At 39.7% G+C, this 26,331-nt stretch overlaps 1 protein-coding gene across 2 annotated transcripts in view; it reads right to left on the minus strand.

The window, feature by feature from the left end:
• Positions 1-4,061: 4,061 nt before the first annotated feature.
• Positions 4,062-26,331, minus strand: part of STX7 (syntaxin 7) — a 56,304-nt gene continuing 34,034 nt past the window's right edge. For both annotated transcript variants that reach the window (XM_090039266.1, XM_090039276.1), the window contains exons 3-10: positions 20,301-20,370; positions 17,864-17,954; positions 16,608-16,745; positions 15,659-15,711; positions 11,502-11,592; positions 10,723-10,795; positions 9,236-9,318; positions 4,062-5,500 (exon numbers count right to left, since the gene is read on the minus strand). In XM_090039266.1, coding sequence (XP_089895392.1) covers positions 5,408-5,500; positions 9,236-9,318; positions 10,723-10,795; positions 11,502-11,592; positions 15,659-15,711; positions 16,608-16,745; positions 17,864-17,954; positions 20,301-20,370 — 692 coding nt within the window. In that variant the 3' untranslated portion in view covers positions 4,062-5,407. The remainder of the gene's footprint in view (positions 5,501-9,235; positions 9,319-10,722; positions 10,796-11,501; positions 11,593-15,658; positions 15,712-16,607; positions 16,746-17,863; positions 17,955-20,300; positions 20,371-26,331) is intronic.

The raw sequence follows: 26,331 nt of genomic DNA on the forward strand, positions 1-26,331 counted from the left end.
GGGAGCTGCTGAAGACAAAAAAAATCAGAGAAAAGTGTTTTTCCTCTATTGAACCTGTTCTGACATTATTTTCTTTGTGCTGCAAATTTTAGGGTTCATGTCAATAAGGTGTTTGGGATCTGGCTTTCGATTCCTCATCTGTTTGTATATACAGTCTTATCTGATTGTACCAAGCTTTCCTGTGGTCCTAGTCTCAAGTGCCCAATTACCCTCCCCAGGCAATGTCCGGGATGTGGTGACAATGTCCAATGTTTATTAAATGACCCTAGCAAAGAAATGTGGCAGCATTTCATGGTTGTATAGTCTCTCAAAGTCTCTACACATTTTTCTCAGCTGTATACTGGTTGACAATAGAAGCAAAAGGATACCCCTTTCTTAGTGGCAGTAAAGTTAATTGGATGCAGTTTCATAGTTCTAACATCATTGTCAGCAAATTTATGTGTCTAACAGCAGCATCGTAAGACTCCAATTAGGAACTTGTACTCCTACTTAATCTATTGTTAGTCTAGCCAGCTAAGCTTCTTTTCCAATTTTCAATGGGGTCAAATTCAGCGTTACATTAAGTGGGTGTAAGACTGACTTTTTGGTGGCATATGACTAAACCAGACAACCTGTATCACCTTATCCTGGCTTATTTCTCTTCAGGAGTAAGTATAGCTCCCATAAACACTATTCTCCACTGCAAAAATTTTGACTTGAGACATTTGCCGTAGCTATGAAATTTTGTAGAAGCTCTTCCCTTTCATTACATCTAAGCTTCGGGTTAGCACTAATTACTGCTATACCTTTTTCCTGACCTGTGAAGATTAAACAAAATCTGTCTCTGCACATTGCTCGGGTAGACAAAATGTTCCTTACCATTGATTTTCATTCTTAGCACTCTCACCATATATGGATGCAACATCAACAATGCAATTACTCCTCAGACACTTTGAAGGGATTTTTATGCTTTTTGACAAAGATCATTCAACCAACAATTCTAGCTTGAACTAAATGAAGAAGTCATGCTATAAAAGAAGACTAAAGGACAGCAGAAAAATATAAGGCTGCTGTCCATTTCCAGACCTGATTTTTTTTTTGTAGACACAGGTTGAAGCAACATTCAAAGCAATATAAAGGAAGCTGCTATCTTATGTACTTTCTTGTCCCAAGAAGTTTTAAGTCTAGGTCACTTAAAAATCAGAAATATCAGTTTTAGTCTCCTCGAACACAGGCTCAATATGCTTCTTCTATTGATTTTCACATACTTCCCTTTCTACAAATCACTCTAGCATTAAATACTCCTTTGATTGCTCCCTCTGGAAAATACTCTTGCAAATGTAGATCAGAATGTATCTGGTGCATTCCACACCTGCAGTACCTTCACAGTGCGTTCACAATTGCCAAAAATACTTCTGCAGGATGGAAGACAAAGCTTTTAGAAACAGCCACCAACTACCATATTAATGGAGACTCTCATAACTAAATATATAAATAACATCATCTTGAAACGGATTTTCCTTAGTTCTTTCGCAATCTTGTAGTTGAAGACTGAGCAAATTCTCTCCCCATTTAAAAAAAAGAAACAAAACAAAGCTCTGGTAATTATTAATGATTGCTTTTATACATTTCCTTATCTTTATGCAAACAGTTGACTTGTTTGGTGCAGCTTGAATGAAAAAAAGCACCAAACAAGCATTTGTTGATTTGTGTTAAAACTCTGGAAACCTGTGGTTTTTGGAATGGTTTGCTGTTATGGGATGTTATAGGCCTCATCCTCATGAGGAAACTAGCTGCCTAGTTTTTATAATGCATATTCCAGAGTGACTCCCTGTTGAATTATTCCTCCTCCCACAACAGTTATGCCAATTCATTTCTCCATGTAGACAAGGCCCCAGTCTTTAGATACGCAATTAAGACGACTGCAAACTCAGAGCTGGAAGAATGATTTTGGCTGTGTTTACAGAGTACTTGGCATTGTAGAAGCAAGGGGGAAAAAAAGAAAGAAAGGTAACCTTGGTAAAGCAGGGAGGCATAGTCCTACATGCCCTCTTTTCTTGAAACATTAGTGATTAAATAGCTCAAAAAGTTCCATTTTTTAAAGAAGAGTCCCTGCAGGATTCAGAACATGCTGCCCACTGCACACCGCCAAACTAGTATAAAGACATAACTTTAAAAGCACTGCTCTTGCCAGCTCCATTTGCATCTGAGGGATATAGGTCTGAGAACCAGTGCCGTTCCCCCACCATCCTACAAGGTCTAAAAATAGGTTAAAATGCCAAAAACAATTTCTCTGATGGCCAGGATCTATTCCATCCCTACTCTCCAAACACTGACATTCCAATGCTTGCTGACTTTACACACACACATTAGGGGTCCTGCTCGAAGAAGCTATTGGATATTAAGTTAGTTTGCAGATCCTGTATAACTTGAGTGCTAAGAACAATTTCCCAGACAGAATGAGAGAAAGGTAAAATGAAACAAAACAAAAAAGAAACATTTCACAAGAATCTCTGTTGTTGTGATTTTTCAGCCCTTTGAGAAAGCAGGGAAGAAAAAGAAAAAGTACTCCTGGTGTATGTTTAAGATAACTACAAAGGAAATAGTCTCATTGGTGGAACTGAAGTGTTTTGATGGCATTTTCTGTTTGCCTTGCTAATCTGACAGATATTGATGGATAATTTAGAAAGGCCAACTTTATTCTAAAAGAAAACACTGCTTCTCATACACATTATAGCCAGATGTTTTGCTAGGTTCCTAATAGATATCAAAGCTTTCTTCCAAAACATGGAAATTACATTTTATAATAGCTGAGATGTGTCAGCTGGCAGCAGCGGATCACTGTCCAAAACCATAGGGTCCTCCATGTGGTGTAACATTGTGCAGCCATGAGGATACAGCCTACTTTGTGGATTGTCTACCACAGTCATCTACACTGCTGTTCTTTCCACTAGTCTCCATTAGTAATAATTCCTTCTAAAAACTGATCATTTTTAGATTTACTGTTTAGAGGACTCCTACCATATGGGAGGACTTGACTTCCTCATCAAGTTGTATGAGGACTGTAAGTGCCAAGGATCTGTTTGGATTAAAGAAGTTGGGCCCTTACTTAATGGGGCTGATGTTTTCAATGGGTTTTAGAGCTTTTGGCTTAAGCTGCTCCACTTCCCAACACAGAACCAGTAGTGTAGATGAATGCAGCGGACAAAGTGAGCTATACTCTTGTCAATACATTGTTACACCACATGGATTTCATAGATTTCTAGGAGACATGGGAGACCCTATGGTTTTTGACAGGCATTCCCCATCAACTGCCATATCAGAAAAATGAAAACTATAGTGTTTCCTTTTGGATTGTTATTTGTATAATGGGAAACAAGACTTAACCCAGATGTGTCTACTAATCTCATTCAGGAATGAGAATCCCTGAATTTTAAACGTAATCCAAGCCTTCCTACAAGACACTGGTGATGAGTGGACATGCTTTACACATAAACCCACTAATATTTCCTAATACAAGCGGAGCATATGCACTGTAACTGATTCTGGTTCCCCAAGTGAGATAGTTTGGATGTTTCTATAATATACTGCATGGTGTAATATAAAATGTACAGTAAGAGTCTGCCAGTGAAACGTGTCTCTTCAGAGTTAAATACTCACTTACAGGGGCCCATTCTGTGCTAAGAGCTCCTCTTCCTTATAGTAAAACAAGTTATAACAAAAACACAGAGAAGGCTGGCACCTACCATAACCCACACCCTTAACAGAAGAAAAAAAAATCTGGACATTGATTTAAAATGGTATACATTTATGTACTGGACCTGAAAACTGATGTTTTTCTAGGTGAACTCTCATCTCTCCAATGTGGAATCCAATTCATGTCAATAGGCCAGCAACCAATGGCTGCAGTGTCCTCATGTGAACAAGACTGAAAGTCTGGGGACTGGCGATCAATTTTCATGAATTGTAACCATTCATTACAAAAAACAAAACAAAAATAAAAATAACTGTGAATTTGGAATGGGGGAAGGGTGGAGAGGAACAGGGAAAGACATTCTGAAAAAGGAAACGGGAAATACATATTCAGTCTTTAAAAACATCTTTATTTTGATTATGTGGCTACAATTTTAATCCATTGATGCTTACAGTTAAATTGTTCCCAATAAATTTCATATCTTGCCATGTAAACCAGTGCATTCTCTATTAAACTGCTGTACAAGAACTTTTATAAAATACAGATTAACTGACATTTTCATCTGTACACTATCCTGGATTAGTGCACTAATATATCAATTAAAAAGACAAGACAATGTTGGCAAAACCCATTACCGTTCTAATACGGATTAGTACAAAATGGCACTACAAAGAAAAAGGCTGCAAGTGTAGCCAAACTTCTGAGCAAGCTGAATCAGTTCTACTGATTGGGGTCTTACCTCTAAACACCAAGACTCTGAATTTAACTCTTAGTCCTCCTCCCCTGGTTGTCAAGAAAAATGCATTTTTGCAAACTGGACCTGTTGTACTATTTTAGAAGCTGAATCATGGCAGCAGCCTCAGATGATTGGCATTCAAGTGCAGTTAAAGAAACAGGGAATTTTCACTATTCCCAATATCATATTTTGATCCATAAGAAATTAGAGCTAGATTTTCTTTTAGTTGCATTCACTTATGTACACTTATTTTATAGATACAGGTGTGCATAAGTTAGGTGCACAAAATGCCAAGTCCTATTTCTAATTTCAAGAATCAAATCAAAAGGTCTCTGTTCATAAATTATACTATCAACCATATCTTTACAGCAGGCTTTTCTAGGCATGCTGGTGTTTAGTGCCAGGTAGAGAAATATGAAATGTCTGAAAGATTTCTCAGGCAAACAAAGTAATGGCTTAATCCAAAGCCTTCAACAGTAAGGACTGATTACATTGATATTAGCAACCTGTATTTTACTCGGAATGACCCATAGCAAATAGTCAGTTGACTTCATTAGTTCAAACATAATTTGAAAGACAAATGTGTTGCCTCAAGGACAGTAATGAGTTCAAGAACATTTGATTTGATGAGGCAACACTTAAATATTCCCTCCCCCCAGAAAAGTTATGCTCAACTTAAATCAGAATGGTTGATTAGCTCCCACATTTAGGAGTTTTTAATGTCCTTACGTTTAACAACAATACAGTAATTTATAAAGTTGACCAACTGTCCTTGCAAGACAGCAATCACAGTCCAAGACTGTAAGGAAGTTATATGAGCTTGCAATACTGAGGAAAAAAAAGGTCACCTCTCAGGTTTAAAAAAAATTGTTTTATAAAAAGCAAAAACTATAAAGTATGCAATCATTATTTACTCAACAGCTTCACAATGAGAAACCATGATTGTAGCAGTATCCTTGCATAATTTAAATATCAATTTCAATGGTCTTTCCACAATCTTATTTTGTAGATAACCATATGATGAGTCCAAGAACCAATGCTCCAACCGCCAGTATAAGAGCAAGGATACACATTTTCTTTCGTGACTTGTGCTGTCAAAAGAAAGAGGGAAAAAAAAAAACTTGATTGTTGTACAATTTTCAGGATTAGAAATAATTGCTTCTATGACTTTAGTCATGCAACCTAAATGACTGCATACTTAGATAATTGGAAATGTCAAAGAGCAAAAGTCATTCAGGAAACAATGGAAGTAATAGCTTTGCTCCTTAACTTTCGGGATAGTCTGTTGTTTTCAGGAGGGGGAAGAGGACCATGGGGGTGAACAGAGATCAGGGGAGGAAGGGAGTTGCCCTGTTGAAAAAGGGCAACAGACAAACTTTAATGACAGCGCATGCGGTGGCTGCCACAGTGAAAGGCTCAGAAAGTCAGGGAAAGGCAAGGTATATGCCTTATCCTTCTGTAGTGGCTAGACTTTAGAAGGGAGGCATTTTATACAGTGAAAGAGGCAGCAGTCCTGCAGAAAAACAGCATGCAATTATGTTAACTAAGGACTATATTGACATACTATTAGAAAAGGGGGGATGAGCAAGTTAAAGTTATACCCATCATCTTAATTCTGATAACTGCCCAACTTTTGCATTTTTGACTTTGCAAGCAGACATCTTGGCAGCATTATAATGATGACCACGTGAACTGGCAACTTTAAAATCCAGCACACAGACCAATCACTGGAGCTAATGGAATAACTGATACCAAGAAAAAGCTGTCATCCTCTATGGGAATCCAGCACTAGAGGAAGAACATTTACCACTAGATTTTCATAGATATTTGATTGCAGGAGAGGAACGGCAACACTTCAGTCTTGGCTTTACAAGACAGATGGAACGGACAGATCTAGCGGACAGATATTTCTCGTGGAAATACTTCTAGTGAGACAGCTCTGATGGACAGATATTTCTGTCTACTTCCTCCCCAAGCTTCACCACTTCAGGAACTGTGCTAGGCTACATTGGACAGTGTCCCAGTCCTGTGTCTCTCATTTCTGGTTTCTTGCCCCAATCCCATTCTCCTCACCTACCCAGTCCCACTCTCCAATCATCAGACTTCTCTTCCCCGTTAATCTTCTTGACTGGTCAGTCAAAGTCTCCTTTTTCAGGCTTTCTGTCTGAAGGCATGGACAGATGACACATTTACACCAGTGTAATCTATTTCACTCTGGTGTAACAAAGCAGCAGACAGATGACAAACCAGGGTAACTTCACACAATCCAGTGGAGAATTACCCTTGGAATGATCAAGGCAAAACTCTACTCATTTAGGTCCATTGCCATTCTGGTTTGCTAAAAGTGAAAGGGCTATTACCAGCCCCAACAAGTGCCTTAAGGCAAAGCACTGTAATAGCAGTCAACTGTGTTCTCTGACATTCATTTGAAGGCACAATGGGATCCGATCAACAATCCCAAGAACTGTACCTCCTTCCATGCCACATGTGCATGGCAAGAGATGTGACTGTGATATCAGGGATCAGATTCTAACTGAACCAGCAATTTGGGTGCCCAGCTGGCTTTGAAGCTTGAATCCTGGTGCACTCCCTGCCAGCCCAAGGCAGACTGGGACAGCACTGGGTGGGGCTGAAACTTCAGGACAGTCCCTATCCTGCTCAGGATCAGTTCATCAGAACTGTTGCTGGGCTGACACCCTGGGGTGGTCCCTTTCACACATTCCATTTAAGGCATGATGGAAACCAGACAGAGTTAATAAACATGTTGTATAATTTTTTTTTTATAGTTGGTTTCCCATTTTATTGCACCATTAATCCCCTAAAATGTGTCCACTTTACACTTTGAGAGACATGATTAACCTGATCACATCTTAAGTGTCACATCTGCCTGGGGTCTGTGTGAACTACTCCAGGATTGTTGTACCACTTTGTGTTCCTAATCCCTATGCAATTTTCACCTGTTACAAAACAGATGTAAACTGCACTGGGTACGTGTTCACCAGTCCATGCCCAGAGGCCCATTATCACTTCCTGGAGCCTGAATCCTTATTCTCCCATTCCTCCCCACAAGATTCCTGTCAAATTTAATCATTCTTTCTCCCTAGCCAACTTCATGTTTTCTCCCTCTGTCATTTCACTAACTGGCTGTCATGCCCATATTCCTTGCCCAAACAAGTCTAGCCTCCTTCCAACTATCAATCACAGCCTCACACTCCCAAACACTGTTTCTTCTCTCTATACTCCTTATAGGGCCATCCTACTACTGCACTCCCCTCCGTCATCTCCTTCCACCTCTGATCCAACTTGCTTCCTCTGCATTTAAATTAGGCCAACCTTTCCTCTGTGGGGCAGAGAGCTCAATGAGGGTACAGAAGGGACAGGCATTCCTGCTTCAATCTCAGTTTCTGGCCTAACTCAAAGCATCCATTATGGGGAAAATACAGCGCTGTCCTTCTTGGTCTGGGTTGCAGCATGCTCACTTGATCTCTGTGCAAAAGGAAGGTGGTAGATGCACAACCTGGTAGGAGCTGTGAGGAGAGGGAACTCATTCATTTGCTTTGGGGACAAAGTGCATCCAGCTGCATCAGAACTAGCCTGTTGAGCCCTTCAATACTCCTCAGTGAGGATTGAACAGGATGACATTTGAGCATCTGAAAAAGGAGCCTCTACTGAACAAAGATTGCAGGAGACTGGGAAGAATGGAGAAAAGGTATTGTTACTTCAGAGGTGCTCCAATGGTCGGTGTGGCCTCAGGACTGACTGAACCCATCTGATACGATTTTTCAGGGACTTAGAACTTAGCTAAGTTTGGATATATTTTCATGGGAACCACAAAAAAAGCACAGCCCCGAATAAAAGGCCACGCCTGTCATATATTTCAAGTATCTGCTCTAAAACACGTCAGAATAGAGCTGCTACCAGAGTGGTCGCCAAAATGTTTTAATCTGACTTAAAAATAAAAATCTGTTTTCCATTAGAAAAATGGAAGGGATGAGCTGTTTGGCTGAAATTAAAAAAGACATCTCTCATGGAAAAAAATAGCTGGAATAGTTAGTTTGGCAAAGCTATAAAAAACTGAAAGCAGTGTCCCAGAAATCAGAAGTGTCAGGCTACTTTAATAATGGTTAGTGTTACCAGCCTCACCTATAAACACATCTTACAGAACTTATATATCCTGTTTTTCCCACCGTAGAAATGAGGGAACAGTCCTTCAAATTGGAGTATAATGACATTTTCCCATCATTTCTTTTGCCTAGCTATTACTTCAACATGTTATATAAGGTTTAAAATGTAAATACTAAGTTTAGTCGAGGAGGAGAGCTTATTAGTAATAAGTTCTTTCTAACGATGCCAAAATCCATGAAACCTTAAAAACTCATTCATAAAGGTTCTCTTTGAAGGTCTGAGGACAGGGAGGAAAACAGATGGGAGTCTAGAAAACTATGAAGTCAATTTAGGGACTGTGCAATCTGTGGGATATATAGCCCCAGTAAGCAAAAAGTTGATGTGCACAACAGGGATATGCCATCAAAGCAGTACCCCTACTACCTGGCCCTTTAATTTAGAGGAGTGATTCTAAATCAGGGTGCTGCAATAATCTGGGACACCTTGAGATCCTTGCAGCAGAGGGCGTCACATAAAATTAGCATCATTAGGTGTGCTATTCTGTCTCTTCCTAAACTCAGATCCTTGAAAAAGCCTTCAAGCTTTTTTTCTTTTTAATAAACTATAGAACAGATTGGAATAGTAACCTGGACATAACAGAAACCTTGACAACCAAAATGATCTGTTATTGACTACTGACTGACCATTAACACTGATACTACCTGATAGCCTGCTGCTCTTGAAAGCTGCTGGTTTGCTTGCTGGACATGGACCTCAGCATTTTCTACGTTGGCTTCTATGCTGTCTTTATTGTGAGAGAAAACCAAAAAAAGAAAAAAAACAGTTTTTCAATTAAAGTCTAAGCTAATAAAGCCTGATGTGCTGATCAACCATGTTACTAATTAACGATGATTAAAAGTATTGCAAATCTGTTTTTTTTAGAATCCCAGAGAAGACATTTGCTTTTTAAAAGAAATTCTAGTAGCTTTTCCCTTGAATTGCTATATGTAGCTGATCAAATCAAACATTTCATTCAAAGAAAGCCACCACTAATTAAATTAGTAACGCAGTATAAAGTAGTCCTATATAACCACCTCACTCAAAAGCAAAATGAAAATATGGTCTCGTAACAGGTTAAGAGATCTGCATCTCCTAAAAAAGCATGGACCAAACTGTATTTTATAAACACAATAGCTGGAACACCAACATATATGCAGACCAGTCGTTTAATGCTTATGGTTTACCTTCAAGGACATGACGACTTTTTACTACTGCTTTGTGAGTTCTCATTTTCATATTTCATATATGTAATGTATCAATGCCAAAACTAACTTCTGAACCACACAGGGTATTCAAAAGTTCCCTTCATGTTTCATAACTTTCTAATTCAGGCATTGGGTGGGAGTGGGCTGCGCCTGGGATATGAACTAAGGAGGAAAATTTCTTGCATGTTGATTTTTCTCCCCCACACAAGATGGATTTGAGTCAGTGAAGAACTTAGAAGGCCTTGTGGATCAGTAATTACTCAGACAAGTTATGGGGACCAAAAAATCATCAGCAAGGCCATGAATGCTGGATAAAAGGTGTATTGTTTTAATTAGAAATACCTACCTACATGGGAAAAGTTTACCAGTGTTTTTATACTGCTATGCTGATTTAACTTCCTGTGTGGATGGTCTTTCAAAGTAACAGTGACCTTTTTTTGATTTAACTTAATTAGTTTTGGCTCTCATAACTGCAAAGGGCATGTGTATGCATGTGCACGCTTTCATATTTTCGTTCTGCTCTAACAGATCATCCAGCAATCTCCCTCTAGCTAAAGAAAAACAGGCTGCCCCTTAAGTACCTAAGAAGTCTTTCCTCTGATAGTGGCCAAAGTAGATGCTATACAGGGAAAGCACTGAACCAGATCTCTAGAGTGATTTAGTACCCCACTTTATTGGTTTAGCGATACCAGAGGAAACATCTTCCTTATCTTAAATTCAGACTGTCTCATGAAATGAGACGTACCAACTGTTCACTGAAACCAAATCACTCTGCTTTCTGGAAAAGCAAGACTTCACTATTAAAACAGAGATGCATAAATGTTATGAAGTGACGTGTTAACTTCCTTTAACCACTGGGCTGTTATTCTTAAATTTTCCCCCCCAGTGTTTACTTCAACACAAATTCCATAAAAAGTGTTCAAAAATACTTTCACGGAGCTTACCTATCACATCTCCTTGTTCATGAATCATCATTCCTAGGTCTTTAAATATTTCATTAATATCCATAATATCTGCCTACAGGAAGAAATAACAAATTATGATCAGTGAACGTAACAGGAAATTTCTGTACCTAGGGGAAATTTTCATAGATTCATAGACGTTTGGGCTGGAAGGAACCTTAGCAGTTCATCAAGTCCAACCCCCTGTCCTGGGCAGGAAAGAGCATTGGGGTCAGATGACCGCAGTCAGGGCTAGCCTCCTCTTAAAGATACCTGCCCCCACCCCCAGTAGAGGAGAGCACCACCTCCCTTGGAAGCCCAATCGATAGACATTTGGTTCTTAAAATACAATGAATATTTAATTACAAGGTATAAAATACAAGGGATATAAAAAGTATAAGGGACGATTATTTGAATACAGTAAAAGCTCTGTTATCTGGCATCCCCCGGGAGCATGCCCGCTTCTGAGATGCCGGATAGCGCAGCTTTTACTGTATATTCAAGATTTTCCTATCTGCTTACACCTCAACTGAATCCAGGAGGTTTAATAAAGCAGGGCAGCACTTAATGGATCAGTGAAACATTGTTTTCATATATAAAGTTCTTCCTTTGCCATGTGATAGCAATTTTTGCTTTTAAAAAATAATTACTAACCTCTCAACACAATTCTCCCCCTGATTAACTGCCAGTACTAGCTACATTAAGACATGCTTTTTGGAAGCATTATAAAAGTGTTGTCAAGACTGCTGTATTCTAAATATGTACAGTGCTGTCTTGCTTACCTCAAGCTGCCTGATGGAAGACTCTCTCTCCTCAATAAGACGAAGATCATCTTCTGTAATTTCTTCATCTTGCACTTGTGCTTGAGGTTGACTAGGAGGGAGGTGAAAATAATAATGAAAAAGGAACAATCAGCCCAACTAAATTCTTATTAAGACCAAGGTTAGGATACATTTTACAACAGAAAACTATACAAAGATATATATCACTTGCTCTTACTAGCATTCACTTATCCATATGCTTTTGCATATATTTTACCCTTGAAAAAATCTAGGAGCAGCTGATGCAAAAAACCTAAATCCTCAGGGTGTTGTACATGTACACTTTAAAGGATTTTGACATATTAGGCTCCTATGTCTGTTTAGCTGGCTGCTGAATATTTTCTAATGAAGAGACTGACAGACAAAAATATTTACATGGGTGTAGTTGGTATTATTTCAGTGTAAAAAAAAAAAACCAACACAAACCCCTATTCTGGAGTAACTTTAGCCCAATAAGGTGGCAAACTACCCCATGAGAATAAGAGGTCAAGCTTTAATGGTTTAAAAGTTACACTAGTTAGAATTTCATCTATTTGCATCCAACCCAGGATAACCATTTACTAAAGGCAACCAAGGCTAGTAACTCCTCCTTTGCTATCTAGCAGTGAGGAGCAATTAAAACAGTCTATTTTGTCACTTAGCCCAGGCACAGATGTTTGATCTGGCATAACTTGCATTCACATACAAAGCTGTTGCAAACTTTATAGGAATGTGTGTTCCTCTATCCATCCCCTGGATCCACATAAAGGGAATGCTTTTTTAGATTTGCATTCTTAACTGCAAGTGTGTCATGTAAAGTTAAAATTCATTTCTAAGTACAGATGCCCAAGTTAAGACAGCCTGAGAATGAGAAGCTGCTTTTAGAGAAGGCAGGTATTCAGTCTAAACCTTAAATATCTTGATTCAAATTTCAGAGACTTAGATATCCAAATTCAGAAGGATAAAAGAAAAGGCTATGCTGCTTTAAATCACGGTCTACTACAGGGGCAGTTGAATGAAAGCTAACTACTACTGCTTCTCGCTTCAGAAAATCCTAGCATGCCAGAAGGATCATCACTGAATTTAAATTGCTGTTTTAAAAAAAAAACAAACAAACAAACCTGGCTATGCAAAAATTATGTTCTTATGCTTGCAGATTTTTAGTTAGCAGTACTGTTAATACACATGCACTCTTCCTCCCATCTGCACTGTTTTATCTTGTGCTTGGTGTTTTTGTTACTGAAAACAAACCAGAGGGAGAGCAAATGGGTGAAGTTTCTGTTTGGGGCACTTAAATTAGTCAAAGCTGAGCAGCAACCTTGGACAAAAATTGACAGTGGAACCAGCACCCCAGGATGCCTTGAGATCCTTTCAAGAGTGATATGGTGTCATGTAATGCTAGTACTGTCAGATGTACAAACATGATTCATAAGATAAACCCAAAGATCTCATCTAGAAATCCAAAGTGTTAAAAATATTGGGCACCTATACACGTTGGATGTGTTGGAGCAAACTCAGGGACTTTATTTAGGAACAGACTTAGCAAAAGCTGTACAAGCCAGACCAGAATCCAGAGTATGCACGGAGGGGTGGCTAGCCTCCATCAAAATCCATGTTATTTTGGCTTCACTGCCATTGTTACCGGAGGCAGGAAAACTAAGCCAGGCCAAGTATGTCACAGTCATGCCAATGTGGAAAGTCATAACCTATCATTAACTCTGCCACAAGAACTCAGGGGTGGAGACCTTTCCAACCAGCATGCTTCAGCAGCCTGTGTTACATATATTCAGCATCCCTGTGCTTCAAAATGGCAGTAGGAGTGCTTTAATTAGTTAGTTGAATTAGCTTTAAAGCACTTTCGCCACCATTCTGAAGCACAGGATGCTGAATAAATGTGATGCTGCAGGCGATTCAATTAAAGTGCCCCCTTCCCCCAACCTGGAGCACGTGTAAAGATGCCCATTTTGATCTGTTGTGGGTTTTCTGAGTCCTTTGCAACAGAAACATTGCTCTACTACTTTTCTGTAGTCTGAAAACTGAGTAAGAGTTCAGAGCTGTCATTGCCAAGGGGTGTCTTGAGTCTAACATGGGATGCCATGAGTCTGAAAAAAGATAAGAACCACTAGATTCACAGGATTAGAAACCAGAACTGCCATGAGAATTGGGGTGAAAAATGATTTCTCATTTTATGATTTATAGTCCACAGATATTGTAGCCTTAACAATAAATCACAAATACAATGATATTCACACCTCATTTGCACCTGAGTGTTCCCATCCCTCAGCATAGGAACTTTATTTTGGAACAGACTTCAGCAAAGGCTGTACAAGCCAGACCAGAATCCAGACTAGCCTGCACCAAGATCTGTGTTATTTTGACTTTGCTGCCATTGTTACCAGAGACAGGAAAATTAAGCCAAGCCAAGTATGCCACAGTCATGCCCATGTGGAAATTCATAATCTATCATTAACTATGCCACAAGAACTCAGGGGTGGAGGCCTTACTATAACTTACAAACCTCTTCCAGCATTTTGCTTATATCTCAGTTCACACTAACTTGCAAACAGATGTTTGAGAGAAGGAGAGGCATTAGGAGTGTCAGATGCCACGGCAATGTTAGCAACATTAGATTTGCAAACATGATTCACAAGATAAAAGCGACATTTCAAAGGAATTCATAGTGTTAAAACCATTCTGCCCTGTTGTGGGCTTTCTGAGCTCTTCATAACAGAAGAACTGTTCTGTTTTCCTGTAGTCAAAACATGAATGAAAACCAAAAGCTGACATTTACTTACGGGTGCCTCAAGCCTATCAAAGTTAGAACCATTCATAAAGGGATATGAAGTTAATCTGATAAATATAATTCTGTTTTGTACAGTATCTAGCACCAGTATGTCCTCACTCTTGTTTGAGGGTCTTCTGGCTTTACTGCAAGAAAAATTTTACTTGTATTAACTAGGGGTGCACCGATAAAGATTTTTTGGGCCGATACCAATGGCTGATTATTAACAACTCATATTGACTGATACCAATCCAATTGCCAATATGCAGCACAGCAGCTTGAAGAGCAGAGTCCAGCTGGTAAGTCTGTTGAAAGGGAAGAGGTGTGGGGAGAGTGAGGGGGTGCAGACTGAGGCCCCCATGATGAGGGAGGAGAGGGGCTGGGACAAGCACTGCCCAGCTGGAGCAGGGTGCAGGACACAGCCACGAGCCCCCATCCAAGAGCAGCTGCTGCCTGCCCCAAGCTCAACCCTGGCCCAGCACCCCACCAGGAAGAGCTCAGGGCCACCCCCAGCCCTAGTGGCAGCCCGCATTCACCCCATGCACAGATCCAGGGGGCATATGCCCTCCTTGTCTCGTTCAGGGTAGCACGCAGCAGCAGGATCCCCTTCCTTCCTCCCTGCAGGAGCAGCTCATGACACTGTCCCATGTCTTGCCTGGGGAGCGCCTGCCCCTACCCCTACCCCAGTCCCCCCTCCTGCCTCACTGCCCCCCCCCACACCCCTTCCCTCCCCTCTGTCCCTTCACCCCAACAGACTTACCAGCCAGATCCTCTCCAAGCTGCCAGGCCAACCACATACATGCTGCAGCTGCATGCAAACACGTGGCATTTATAGGCAACATCAGCCAGAAAAAAAAACTGATTGCCAATTATGTCAATTTTCCTTTTATCAGTACCAATACAATATAGACCGATGCATCAGTGCACCTCTAGTATTAACTAGATCTTGTTGTTCTTTTTTTCCCCTCTCAAAGAGATGGATCAAAATTAATTATGGTGGCTGCTGAACAGGTAAGTGTTAAAATATTAGATAATGTTAACCAGGCAATATTTTTAAAATAAATACAAAATAGAAATATTTTTCAAGCTGTCCTACAAAATTTAAAATTAAGGTCAAGTATTAGCAATGTATAGTTGTTAACATTTAGAGGCACAGTAAAATCTTCACAAGAGCAAGTTTAACATCAAAAGTGGACTTTTAAAAGCACTGTATCGTTATCTTAAAATGCTGTTTAATAATAACCATTCTCTTACTGTAGTTCATTGTCACACCCCAAAATAAACCCAAGTCTCAGTTATCAGAGCTAACCAATTTTTGCCATTTTAGGCAATAAGGTTTCAATTATATTCATCCTACCTGTCCCAGGAAACGAGTGTTCCTTCTCTGTAACTCTCTCCTGGACCACCACCCTACAGCAAAAAAAGAAAAAAAAAAAAAAAGGAAAAAAAGATTTTGATTATGCAAGAGACTCCAAACATTTGTCAGCATTTCCATAATGAATCACGATTAAGTGCTTCATAGCTTAGCCTAACTTAAAACTGAAACATGATTTAACGTGTTCTCAGCCTTGGGTTGCCCTCTGCATGCATAAAACTGAAGCAAGAGCAACAAATATGCAGCTCAGTAACAATGTGCTAACTATTTTATCAGTACAGCAGTGCATACTGGCATAAAGTCAAAGGTTAGGATTGAGTGCATTCTATAAAAAGTCACAAGATTATTTTGATATTCAATTTTATTTTCTCAGCAATTATAAAGTCCAGTTTGAGACTGACAAAGACACTCCAAATGAAGGCCAGTACTCACACTCAACATTCTGCTTTTCAGCACAATAGATTTAATTATACAAAGGGCTCTGGCAAAGATCCTCTTGTTCATGAAAATCCTGTATACTTAAGGAACTAGATAATCATAACTCTTGTGGTACATCACACTCAGGAGCATTATTAATAATGTCTGTCAAATTATACATAGGAACAGAGATAGGGCCAAAAAACAAGGTTTAACTATGTTATGATGAAGTTGTTTCATCGTAATTCATTAAACTAAACTAAAATGCAAGATAATTCATTAAACTAAAATGAAATAAGATTTTCTGTAAAGTACTTGTGTTGGAAGGGTGCACAGTATAAAGATTCAACTATGTTCATGTTAAATGTGCATTCTAGCCCTCCCGCAATGAAGAAAAAGTTGTAAGAATGCCAGTCTGTAAAATTAATAGTAGCATGCTTTATAACAAAAAATTCTATTACTGTAAAGTAAAAAACACAAGAGTGAGTTTACTAGCATGTTTTGTGGTACTTACAGATACCCTGGAGCTGGCTCTCACTCTGGCTACAAATTCCTTCTCTCTTTCTGCAGCTTGCCTTTGGAGCTTTTGGAAGTTGGTTAGCGCAGTAGTAAACTCACCTACAAGACGATCTTTTTGTATTTTTCTTTGACGCTACAAAAGGAAAGAAGTTGGACAGCATTTTTAGAAAGTTGATCAAGCTCGCTGTTATTTCAGACTTCAGCAATACCTTATTTCAAGGGTTCCCAAAAGTATTCCATAGTGTGACCTACATGTCAAATAGAGAATGGACAGGTTCCCTCCCAATTTCATTGCACAAACCACTTTCTGTTTAATCTAGGGTCACACAAAACATTTGCAGAAAAGCAGTATGAGGAACCCAATGCATTTTTAGCTATTATTGTTACTGAACAGGTTGCTATAAGGACAGCTCCAGGCATCTTTCTGTTAGCAAACAGTTAAAATATCAGTTTTACTTATTATGTATTAACCAGGTAATTAGTTAACTGTGTAGCCACTGAGTCATTTCGTTAGTGAAATTTAAGCTCTGTGAAAACAGCCAGAGCAAGGAGGCACTGAGGCTTTCTTCAACTAAAAATGTGCTAAATGTGTTCCACATAATATCCAATGAAAGTGATCGGCTTGCCCCCAGGTGCTCCGTTACAAAAAAGCATCAATTTCAGTTTTTTATTTTGACTGTATGGAGACACTAGGAGTGCAAAAGTTCTGATCTAGATTTTCATGCCCACATACATGAACTCTCCCTTTGATTTTGTCATCTGGAACTTGCCCGTGGTCAATCAACACTACCTCTCATCCTAGAGTTAGGTATGAGGATGGTGAAAGGCATCTGGTTTAACACCACAATTAGATTCTCACCCCAGATTTTCCACTTTGAGTCAAGCAAGAGATGCTATAAAACAGCTTTAGGTAAAATGGTATGTAACGTACCAAACTTAAATCTGAAAATGTGAGAAAAACTTAAACAATATTTCACTGACAGTGTGTACCAGACACTTATAAAATCTCTTGATCCTGAAGTCAAAATGCTCGTCAGCAGCAACGTATGATAGCAATTCTCATCCTTAAGTCAGTTCTGAATTTTGCTGTAACTGAGACCTGTTCCAAAGCAGCTTACAAAGCATCATATATTGATTGTAACAACGCAGGATTAATTTGTTGTAAAATCTAGTAACATGTACAGAATTTAAGTAATTAAAATACTTTCAGAGAACTACGGATCAAGTGAGCCGTGTTTTTTAGTTTTATACCTGTTCACTTGTTGCAGGCAGAGCTCCAAACTCTTTAATGTATTTGTCCGTTTCTTTGGCAAGCTGGTTCGTGTATTGTTGCTTCTGTTGCCTAGACCAAGTGCAAAGTTTCATTACAGCCAGCAGGAGGTTAATTTGCTACAACAAGTTGGTGGATGAGAAGTGTTTTTTAGAATAATGTTAAGTGTCTTGCTAAATATTTATGGCATTTCCATTGCATTCTTCAGTACATCTCAGAAGAACTGATTACCCAGAATTGTTTTAAATCAGAGACAGACCTTGACATAGATTATGCTGAATTTAATAATGTGACAGTAAAAATGGCCACAAGACAGCTGGTCATCTAATAAAGCAGAGGATCCAACTCTTTGTGGACTTCAAGGCCTAGGTGCAAGTCTAGGGCTATACAGTTCACTTGATTCACAAGAAGCCAACTCCTAATATTAAGTGAAAGGTTTCTGTTCAACATACATCAATGCAATGACTAAAATTTTGTTGTTTACCATTTGTTCAGTTCCATATCTGTGCCTTTCTCTACTTTCCCCTTTGCACTTTCTTCCCTGCAATAGCTCATTGCCTATTCCCACTCCACTATTTCCTCTTAGCAACAACTGACACCATTTTTTAACAGGTTCTTATTAGGATTTAGAAGCCAACACTTTCAATAAATAAAGGAGAGCCAGGAATCACCCCTCCCAATCACTGCTTTCAACTGAGGAAGATGGCACTGCTCAAATTACCAGAGCATGATCTTCATAAGACCAGTGGCTACTTCATTTTGAAAAAAAGCAGAGTTCGGCAAAATGCACCGTATATCCATCATATTAATACAGGAAATGCATTATTGCCTGCTCTTTGGCTTGAGTATAACATCTCAAAACATCGACTTCTGGACATTCAAGAGCAGCCATGGATCCAAGTGTTCCCAGACTACAAACCCACATAGAAGGCAAAACATGGATTCCCTAGTTTCAGCGAGTAGGTAATCCTACCTCTAGGCCTTTCTGTCATTTTCCCCATCATCACATACTGAATCAATTTTGGTCATACAGATTAAGGAACATAACTATATTGCCATTAGGGTTTGACTGCACTTCTGCACAGGCACTCGAGCTAACAGCTTAGCTATGTGTGCTCAGAACTCAAAAGAGACTTGAGTAAAAGCCAGGTGATCAGCCAGCTTTTCAAAGCTAGACTGCCACTGCTATCCAAGCTTGTGCAGGTACATCTAAATGAGCACCTTTTATTGCCAAGGCATACCCTTACTTGCAAATGTAGTACCTCATCCAAGTAAAACTCTATAAAACTGATAAAACCATACTAACCAAGATCCAATTTTCAACTACTGCAGGGATGCAATTATGTATTACAAAAAAATGATTTTCATGTTAAGTCATGTGCAAAAAATTACTAAGGAAGGAGAAGCCGCACTGATATCCAATGGTCAGCAGCATTTTCTTTACCTCAACTCATGCCAAGTGAAGCAGAAATTTCACTAAACTGAAGTTTAGTTACCATGTAACTGCTAAAGTTTACTTTCAATCGCTGTCTTAAGTGGGAAATCCCTGGTGGACCCAGGGTTAAAGCATGTGGTTAATTTTATAACTCTAGCCCAGAGCTGATAATTGAAAGTGATTTGGCCCTCTGATGCCCCTGGTCAAATTACAAACTTCCTGGTGTAATTCAATGACCACAGAGCAGTATTAACAGCCACAGAGACTCCCATCAACTTTCTCACCCACAAGGGCAGCGTAGCCCATGCAGTTTGTGTATATTTATGTTAGGATTAGGAAGTAAAAGTGGCAAAGGCATCTACTTCAGATCATTTAAGCCCATCACTATGAACCCTTGTACTGAGAAATGGAGAGTGGCTAGTAGCCTCTTTCAGCAGGATGCTAATAAAAGCCCATATTCAGATGTCCGAACAGACACACAACTTCTGTCAACTACCCCGATTTCACTTCTGCTTGCCTGTTTTTTTGACATGTGTTCACTTCGTAATTTCACCTCCTACTGTGGTTATTATTATATAAAAAGGAAGTCTTTGCATTCTTATGCTACTTACTACTGTTTCCCACCAAAAAGCCCAGCACATTACTGTGTTGAAACTTTTTCTCCAGAATTTAAAAGGCCAACAACCTTTAAAGCCCTGGAGTTGTGTTAGCACTTTCCAGTGTTCTCAGTTTTCTCTTGTTTACCTCTGTACCCAACATATGATTAGGAGAAGCATTGGCAATTGCTAGTTAAGTGGGCTAGCAAAGCAACTTCTAGTACACAAAAATACTGAAGATGAATGTTTTAAAATCATTCCACTTTTTTAAATTTCAGTTCTATTCTTCTTTTCCAACAAAGCTGAGCACTTTGCTACAACACACCATCACCTACTGAGAGTGTTTACAATGCAGTGAAATTAGAGTATTTCATGTGAAGTACTTACAGCTGTTGCCTCAATTCAGGCGTATCTTGTGGCGTTCCAAGTTTATATAGTATTCTTTGTATTTCTGCAGCTGTTTGTGAAGAGGAAGAGATTTTAATGGCGTACAGATATTCTTCCTTTACCATTATGAATTTTTACTTGATAATTCTAAAGCATTTAGCAGTTGATGGAAACTGATATGTGCAACTGCGGTAGGTCAAAGGGGAAAAAGTAAGTTTCAATAAGCCACAGTTAAATCATGGGCTACAGAACAAAGAAAAAACATGATGCAAGAACTAGGCAGAAAGGGACAATATAAATAATTTCATGACATTTACTTTAGCACATTTAAGCCCAACTAACTAAAAACATTTTTATATTATAGATTAAATAGAAACTAACATGCACACACAAAATGTACAAATTCATAGGCTTGTAATAACCTGTGCAACTTGCATTGGAAATGAGAGAGCTCATAAAACACAAACTTAAAATAGTGAGTTTAAGAAGTCAGGCTAATTCAACTAAATTTTTTTAAGTCATTCATTGCATCCCAGAAGAAAAACTCAGAATTTTTTCAACATTTAAGATTGTTCCATAAAATGAATCTCAAAATGAGCACATACCTGAGCTTTGCTTTTAAGCTAATGTTTGGCTGAATACTACACACAGGTCATTTTTACTTTGCAAAATTAGCCCCATCAGTGGTATATCTAGCTTGATACATGCTTACACATTTTTAGAAAATAAAACACAGAGTTTAATGGGGGGAGAGAGAGAGAAACTATTTTGCCCACTTCTCTATCAACAGTTACTTGTCTTCCTCTGAAGTACACTTGTGACTATCCTCATTCAAGCTTGTCTACCCACCCAGACAGCAGCAAATGTGATGATGTAATGAAATTCAGAACATTAACAAGTGCACACTGTATTAGCAAGTTTTGAAGAAAATTATAATTATGTTTTGCAGTTCTGAAATCAGTTATACTGTGCTAAACCCAGGAAGCATGTTGTGGCAGGATATATGAAAGTGATAACATTTTATTTATTAAGTAATATTTCAGTTTAGTGAAAGTTTTTATATTTTATATTAATTCACTGGATAAAAGTAAGAATCCCTCCCCCCCTTTTTTTAATTGAGTGGTTTTTGAAGAAACATTACATTGTACTCATATGTAAGTCAAATGTTCTGATACTCAGCATTATCATAACTGCTTACTATGTAATGGAAATAAAAATGAAATTACAAATCTGGGACAACTGATTTCATGGGAATTTAGAACTCATATTTGGACACACCAAACAGTGTCAAGTTAAAGACTTCAGAAAGTCTGTAGTAGAATTGCAGTGGTGTTGTAGTAGCAACCATTCAGAAAAATGTATGGGAAGCAAGAGGTTTTTGTAATATCTTTAACTGGACTAACTGTGCAGCTGGGAAAGTTGTTGGAGGAGTTTTCAGGTAACAAGGTGTCCTTCAGGTCTTAAAAAAGCAGCAGATCATTCAGGAAACCCAAAAGTTGACTTTACAGTAAAAGTTATTAAAAGTATTTCTATAAATATAAAGGAATTAATATTGTTTTAGGTTTTAAGAAAACTTCAGCTGAATTTGGAAAAAAAAAATATTAAAAAGGAGCCTGAACCATTAGCATAGTTTGTGAACAATGCCACCTAGTGGCAAATTTGAGAGATCTTCTGGAGATAGGGCCATGTCAAAGTATCTAACGAATATAGGGACCAAGATATTTAGGTAAAGTTTACTGAAGTCAAGCCTTGTTAACTACCATGTTAGCACTGAAAAACTAAGCTGAAATAGGTTGTGATCACATTAGATATATAATGGATATGAGAAACAATGACAGGGGGATAACTCCCCCCACAAAATCCTTCAACTAACTAGAAATTTGTTTAATTCAACTACTCTAAAACAGGGACCAGAACAGCCCGAGTCAGATGGCTTCGGTGATGCATCAAAGTGGGCAGTGGGGTCCCACAGGATTTGACCCTTGGACAGGTGTTATTTAATATCTTCATCGGCAATTCAGACGAGGGTGTGGAGAACACCTTCTGCAAGTTCACAGATGACACCAAGTTATGGGGCAAAATTAACACACAGGAGGGCAGGGAGCAGATACAGACCGATCTGGACAGGTTGGACCAATGGGCAGAATAAAATAGGATGCAATTCAACAAAGATAAATGCAAGGTACTCCACCTAGGGACGAGGAATCCCCAGCACACCTATAGGTCGGGGAATGACCTCCTCAGCAGCTCAGCGCCTGAGAGGGATCTTGAAGTCACAGCTGACTCCAAGATGAACATGAGCCAGCAGTGTAACGAGACCATCGACAAGGCCAATCACACCTTGTCGTGCATTAGCAGATGCATGACCAACAGATCAAGGGAGGTGATGCTCCCCCTCTATGTGGCATTGGTCAGGCTGTAGCTGGAGTACTGTGTCCAGTTTTGGGCACTGCACTTCAAGAGGGATACAGAGAATCTGGAAAGGGTTCAGAGGAGGGCCACTCACATGATTAGTGGCCTCTGTGAAAGACCCTACATGGGGAGGTTGAGGGATCTGGATCTCTTCAGCCTTCACAAGAGATGGCAGAAGGGAGACCTTGTAGCCCCCTATAAGTTTATCAAGGGAGGACAACAGGGAATTGGAGATGTGCTATTTGGGAGTAACGAGGAATAATGGGTGCAAACTAGTGGAGAGTAGATTCAGGTTGGACATTAGGAAGAAATGTTTTACAGTAAGGGTGGCCAGAACCTGGAATGGGCTTCCAAGAGAGGTGGTACCATCACCTAACTTGGAGGTCTTCAAGAGGAGGATTGATAGTCACCTGGTTGGGGTCATCTGACCTTGGTCCTCTTTCCTACCAGGGGCAGGAAGTCGGACATGATGATCCTTTGTGGTCCCTTCAGACTTGACAATCTATGAATCTAGGGTGGCCATCATAGAGGACAGTCCGGTTGTCCTCTATTGATATGAAACCTGATGCCTTTATGTCCTCTATTTTTCTCTTGAAGGAAAGAGAGTGAGGATTTTTCTCTGAGGAGTGAGATTCTGGAATAGAGCCCCAATCAGAGGATGGCAGGGGAAAGAACAGCAACTGCTTTTAAAAAGATGAAGTTTATGGATTTACAAGACAGATTATACAATGCAGTTTTAGAAGAGACTGTGAAGTGAAGAGCTGTTTTTCAAGATAAAAATAGAGGGCATAAAGGTGTCAGGTTTCATATCAATAGAGGACAGAGTAGCAGAAAACTGGAATGTCCTCTATGATGGCCACCCTAGGTGCATCAGCAGCAGGAGAATTTGCCTGAACCTGCACTGGGGCTAGGCGCTGCTGCCACTTTTCCAAGCCCTTCCCCCACTTCCTGCTGGGTCCTAAATGCAGCTTTCAGCCCATGGGGAACTGAACCAAGGCTGAGCAGCTGAAATTATATCTGCATTGCCTCCACTTCTCCCCACCACCCATTGGTAGCAATGCAGGCACAGCTAGAAGCTGTGCAGCTCAAGCCCAGCTCCAGCTGAGTCCCCGACCAGCTAAATGCTAGCCACACTGCAGCTAGAGAGCAGAGGATGGGGAGAAGCGATGGCAACTTGGGCACAGCTTTCACTTACCAGCCTTAGCATAACTCTTCACTGCCCAGTCTCTTCAGCACAGGCATAGGCAGAAAGCTATCTAGCTCTGCAAGCCATAGCCAGCTGCAGGCCATATGTTGCTGACCTCTGCTTCAAAAGGTTAAGAAACTGTAATTAAGACAAGTGGCCCCATGAAAGGAATCTGGAGGATAGCTGATGGCCTATAAGTTATTAAGCTTTACTGCCATTAAAGTTTGAAGCAAATGATTTCTGATATACTATTTCTACAAATCTATAATTTTTAAACTGAATGTGGATTAGAAAAAAAAAAAATCTGATTAGACCTTAAGTATTTTAATTGCCAAAAAAAGAGAGACTTCTGCATACCCTTTGGAGGGAAACAACTCTTTTTGAAAGTGCTCTACATAATACACAGACACAGGAAAGCTTACAAAATTGGAGGTTTTTACTGCCACCTGGAGGATGAATTTTAAGTGCGATGAAATGTAGATTAAACACTAATTTAGGTATTGTGGCCTCTGATACCTTTGAACAAAGTCAGAATTTGCGTAATAAAATAGAAATAATAATATAAAATAAGTTTGCGTACATGGGCCAACTTATTTCATTATACCTGTGCATCCCAAAAAGCCAGGAAATCGGACAGAACAGACCAGAACATGCATTAGATTGAGGGTGGTTTCTAAACTGCTTTATCTTATGTAGCCACCAAGAAAAGTTTTTTTATCCAATCTCCTTGCCTAGGTGTTGACAACATATAACTTGTGGACCCACTCGATCCAGACTGCAGAGCTGGAGGGCTTTGTCTGTGCATGGGCCCGGGCTGATAAACAAACAGCACCTTTCTCCTGTCCCCATGCCACTGCTGATTCTCCCCAACCTCCCCTGTCGGCTACAACCTGGGTGCAACTTCCAGTTAGTGGGGTTGTGCTAGGCTTACGCAACTTCCAGCTGGGCTCGCATTACAGCTGGAAGGTGGGCGTTGGGGGGTGGGGTGTAAGAGATGAGAGGCAGCAGCACAGATACAGTTTGTAGCTGCCTGGCCCTGGTGCACCTCCCGGCAGCTGGAAGCTGGGTCTGCTTCCCAGCTGGGGGGAGGGGGACAGAGACGAGGTCGCAGTTCCCAGCTGCCTGACCTCAGGGCAGGTTCAGGAAGAGCCCCCTACCCTTGCCTGTGCTGTGCCAGTGGCCCGTTTTAGCCCACGGCTTGTTAGAGGTTGCCAGATGCTGTTTTGGCACATTGAGTCTTAGTCAATATGTGAAGACCTCTGGATTTTAGTATGAAACAACATCCTTTCAGAGGCAAACAATTTCAGAGTCAGACTTACGATTAGGTCCCCAGGCAGCAGAGGGGGAAAGAAAACAGGACACACTTGTAAACAAATTAGTTTTCCCAAGCAAGTAATTTCTCTCACAAGCAGGATTTTACAAAAGCACCACCTGTAGGAAGTGCTAATACAAGCGTAATAGCTAGATTTCAGTTCCTCTTCTCACCCATGCCTATCTTACAAATGTGTTACAACCACAAAGCTACTGGCAGATTTAAAAACTACTCTTTCAGTTCAGTGAGATTGTAAGTAACACTTCCACACCTTGTCTGATATATTTAAAAGTATATATTATGAAGCAAAGAAAAGACTGTAATCCTACTCTGACTTTTTACTGGGAAAATTGGCCTTTTACTGCAACTGTTGCTTCCCTTAGTTGGAACTTCTTCCATTGACTTCAAAAGGGAGCAGACCATGGCCAAAAGACACGTTTCTAGACAAATTGTAACAATTAAGATGGCATCTAGCTCCTTTAAAACTGCTTTCTAATAAACCTATTATTGATTTATTTTTCTTACTAAAAATATACAAGGAGTATCTACAGAAATTTGCTGAAGTTAGGAGATGGTGACAAGAGAGGATGAGTGGGGTATTTACTAAATGATCTGGGGGACTGAAGCAGCACAAAGACAGAGATTAAATTCAACAGTACAAAAAGCAAGGGAATGGACTTGGGGAATAATTATAAGAGTTGTAGCTATAAGTTTAGAGCCCATGAGTAGGAACTGGCAGAGATCAAGAAGGCCATAGGTGGACTAGTTGAGCCCAAAAGGATTATGAGCCACTACAGTGATTCAGCCGTGAAATCAACAAAATTACACCAGGAAAGGCATTTACTTGCAGTGATACAGAAGTATTGATGCTGTTATAGAAGACACTGAGGAAACCTCATCGGGAATATGGCTCATCACTCATATTCAAAAAAGGTAAACTCAAACCAGAACATTTATAAACGATTATGAGGGTCATCAGGGAACTAACGGGAGGGAAAGAACTATTTAAGATAAAGTGGACTGAACAACAAGAAAGTATAAATTAACCATGAATAAATTTAGATCAGAGATTAGCCCCTTCTAACCACCTGAGGAACAAGATTCTGGAATAGAGCCTGAGT

Source organism: Crocodylus siamensis, chromosome 1 (assembly GCF_052110815.1).
Source record: "Crocodylus siamensis isolate JL-2025a chromosome 1, ASM5211081v1, whole genome shotgun sequence".
NCBI lineage: Eukaryota > Metazoa > Chordata > Crocodylia > Crocodylidae > Crocodylus > Crocodylus siamensis.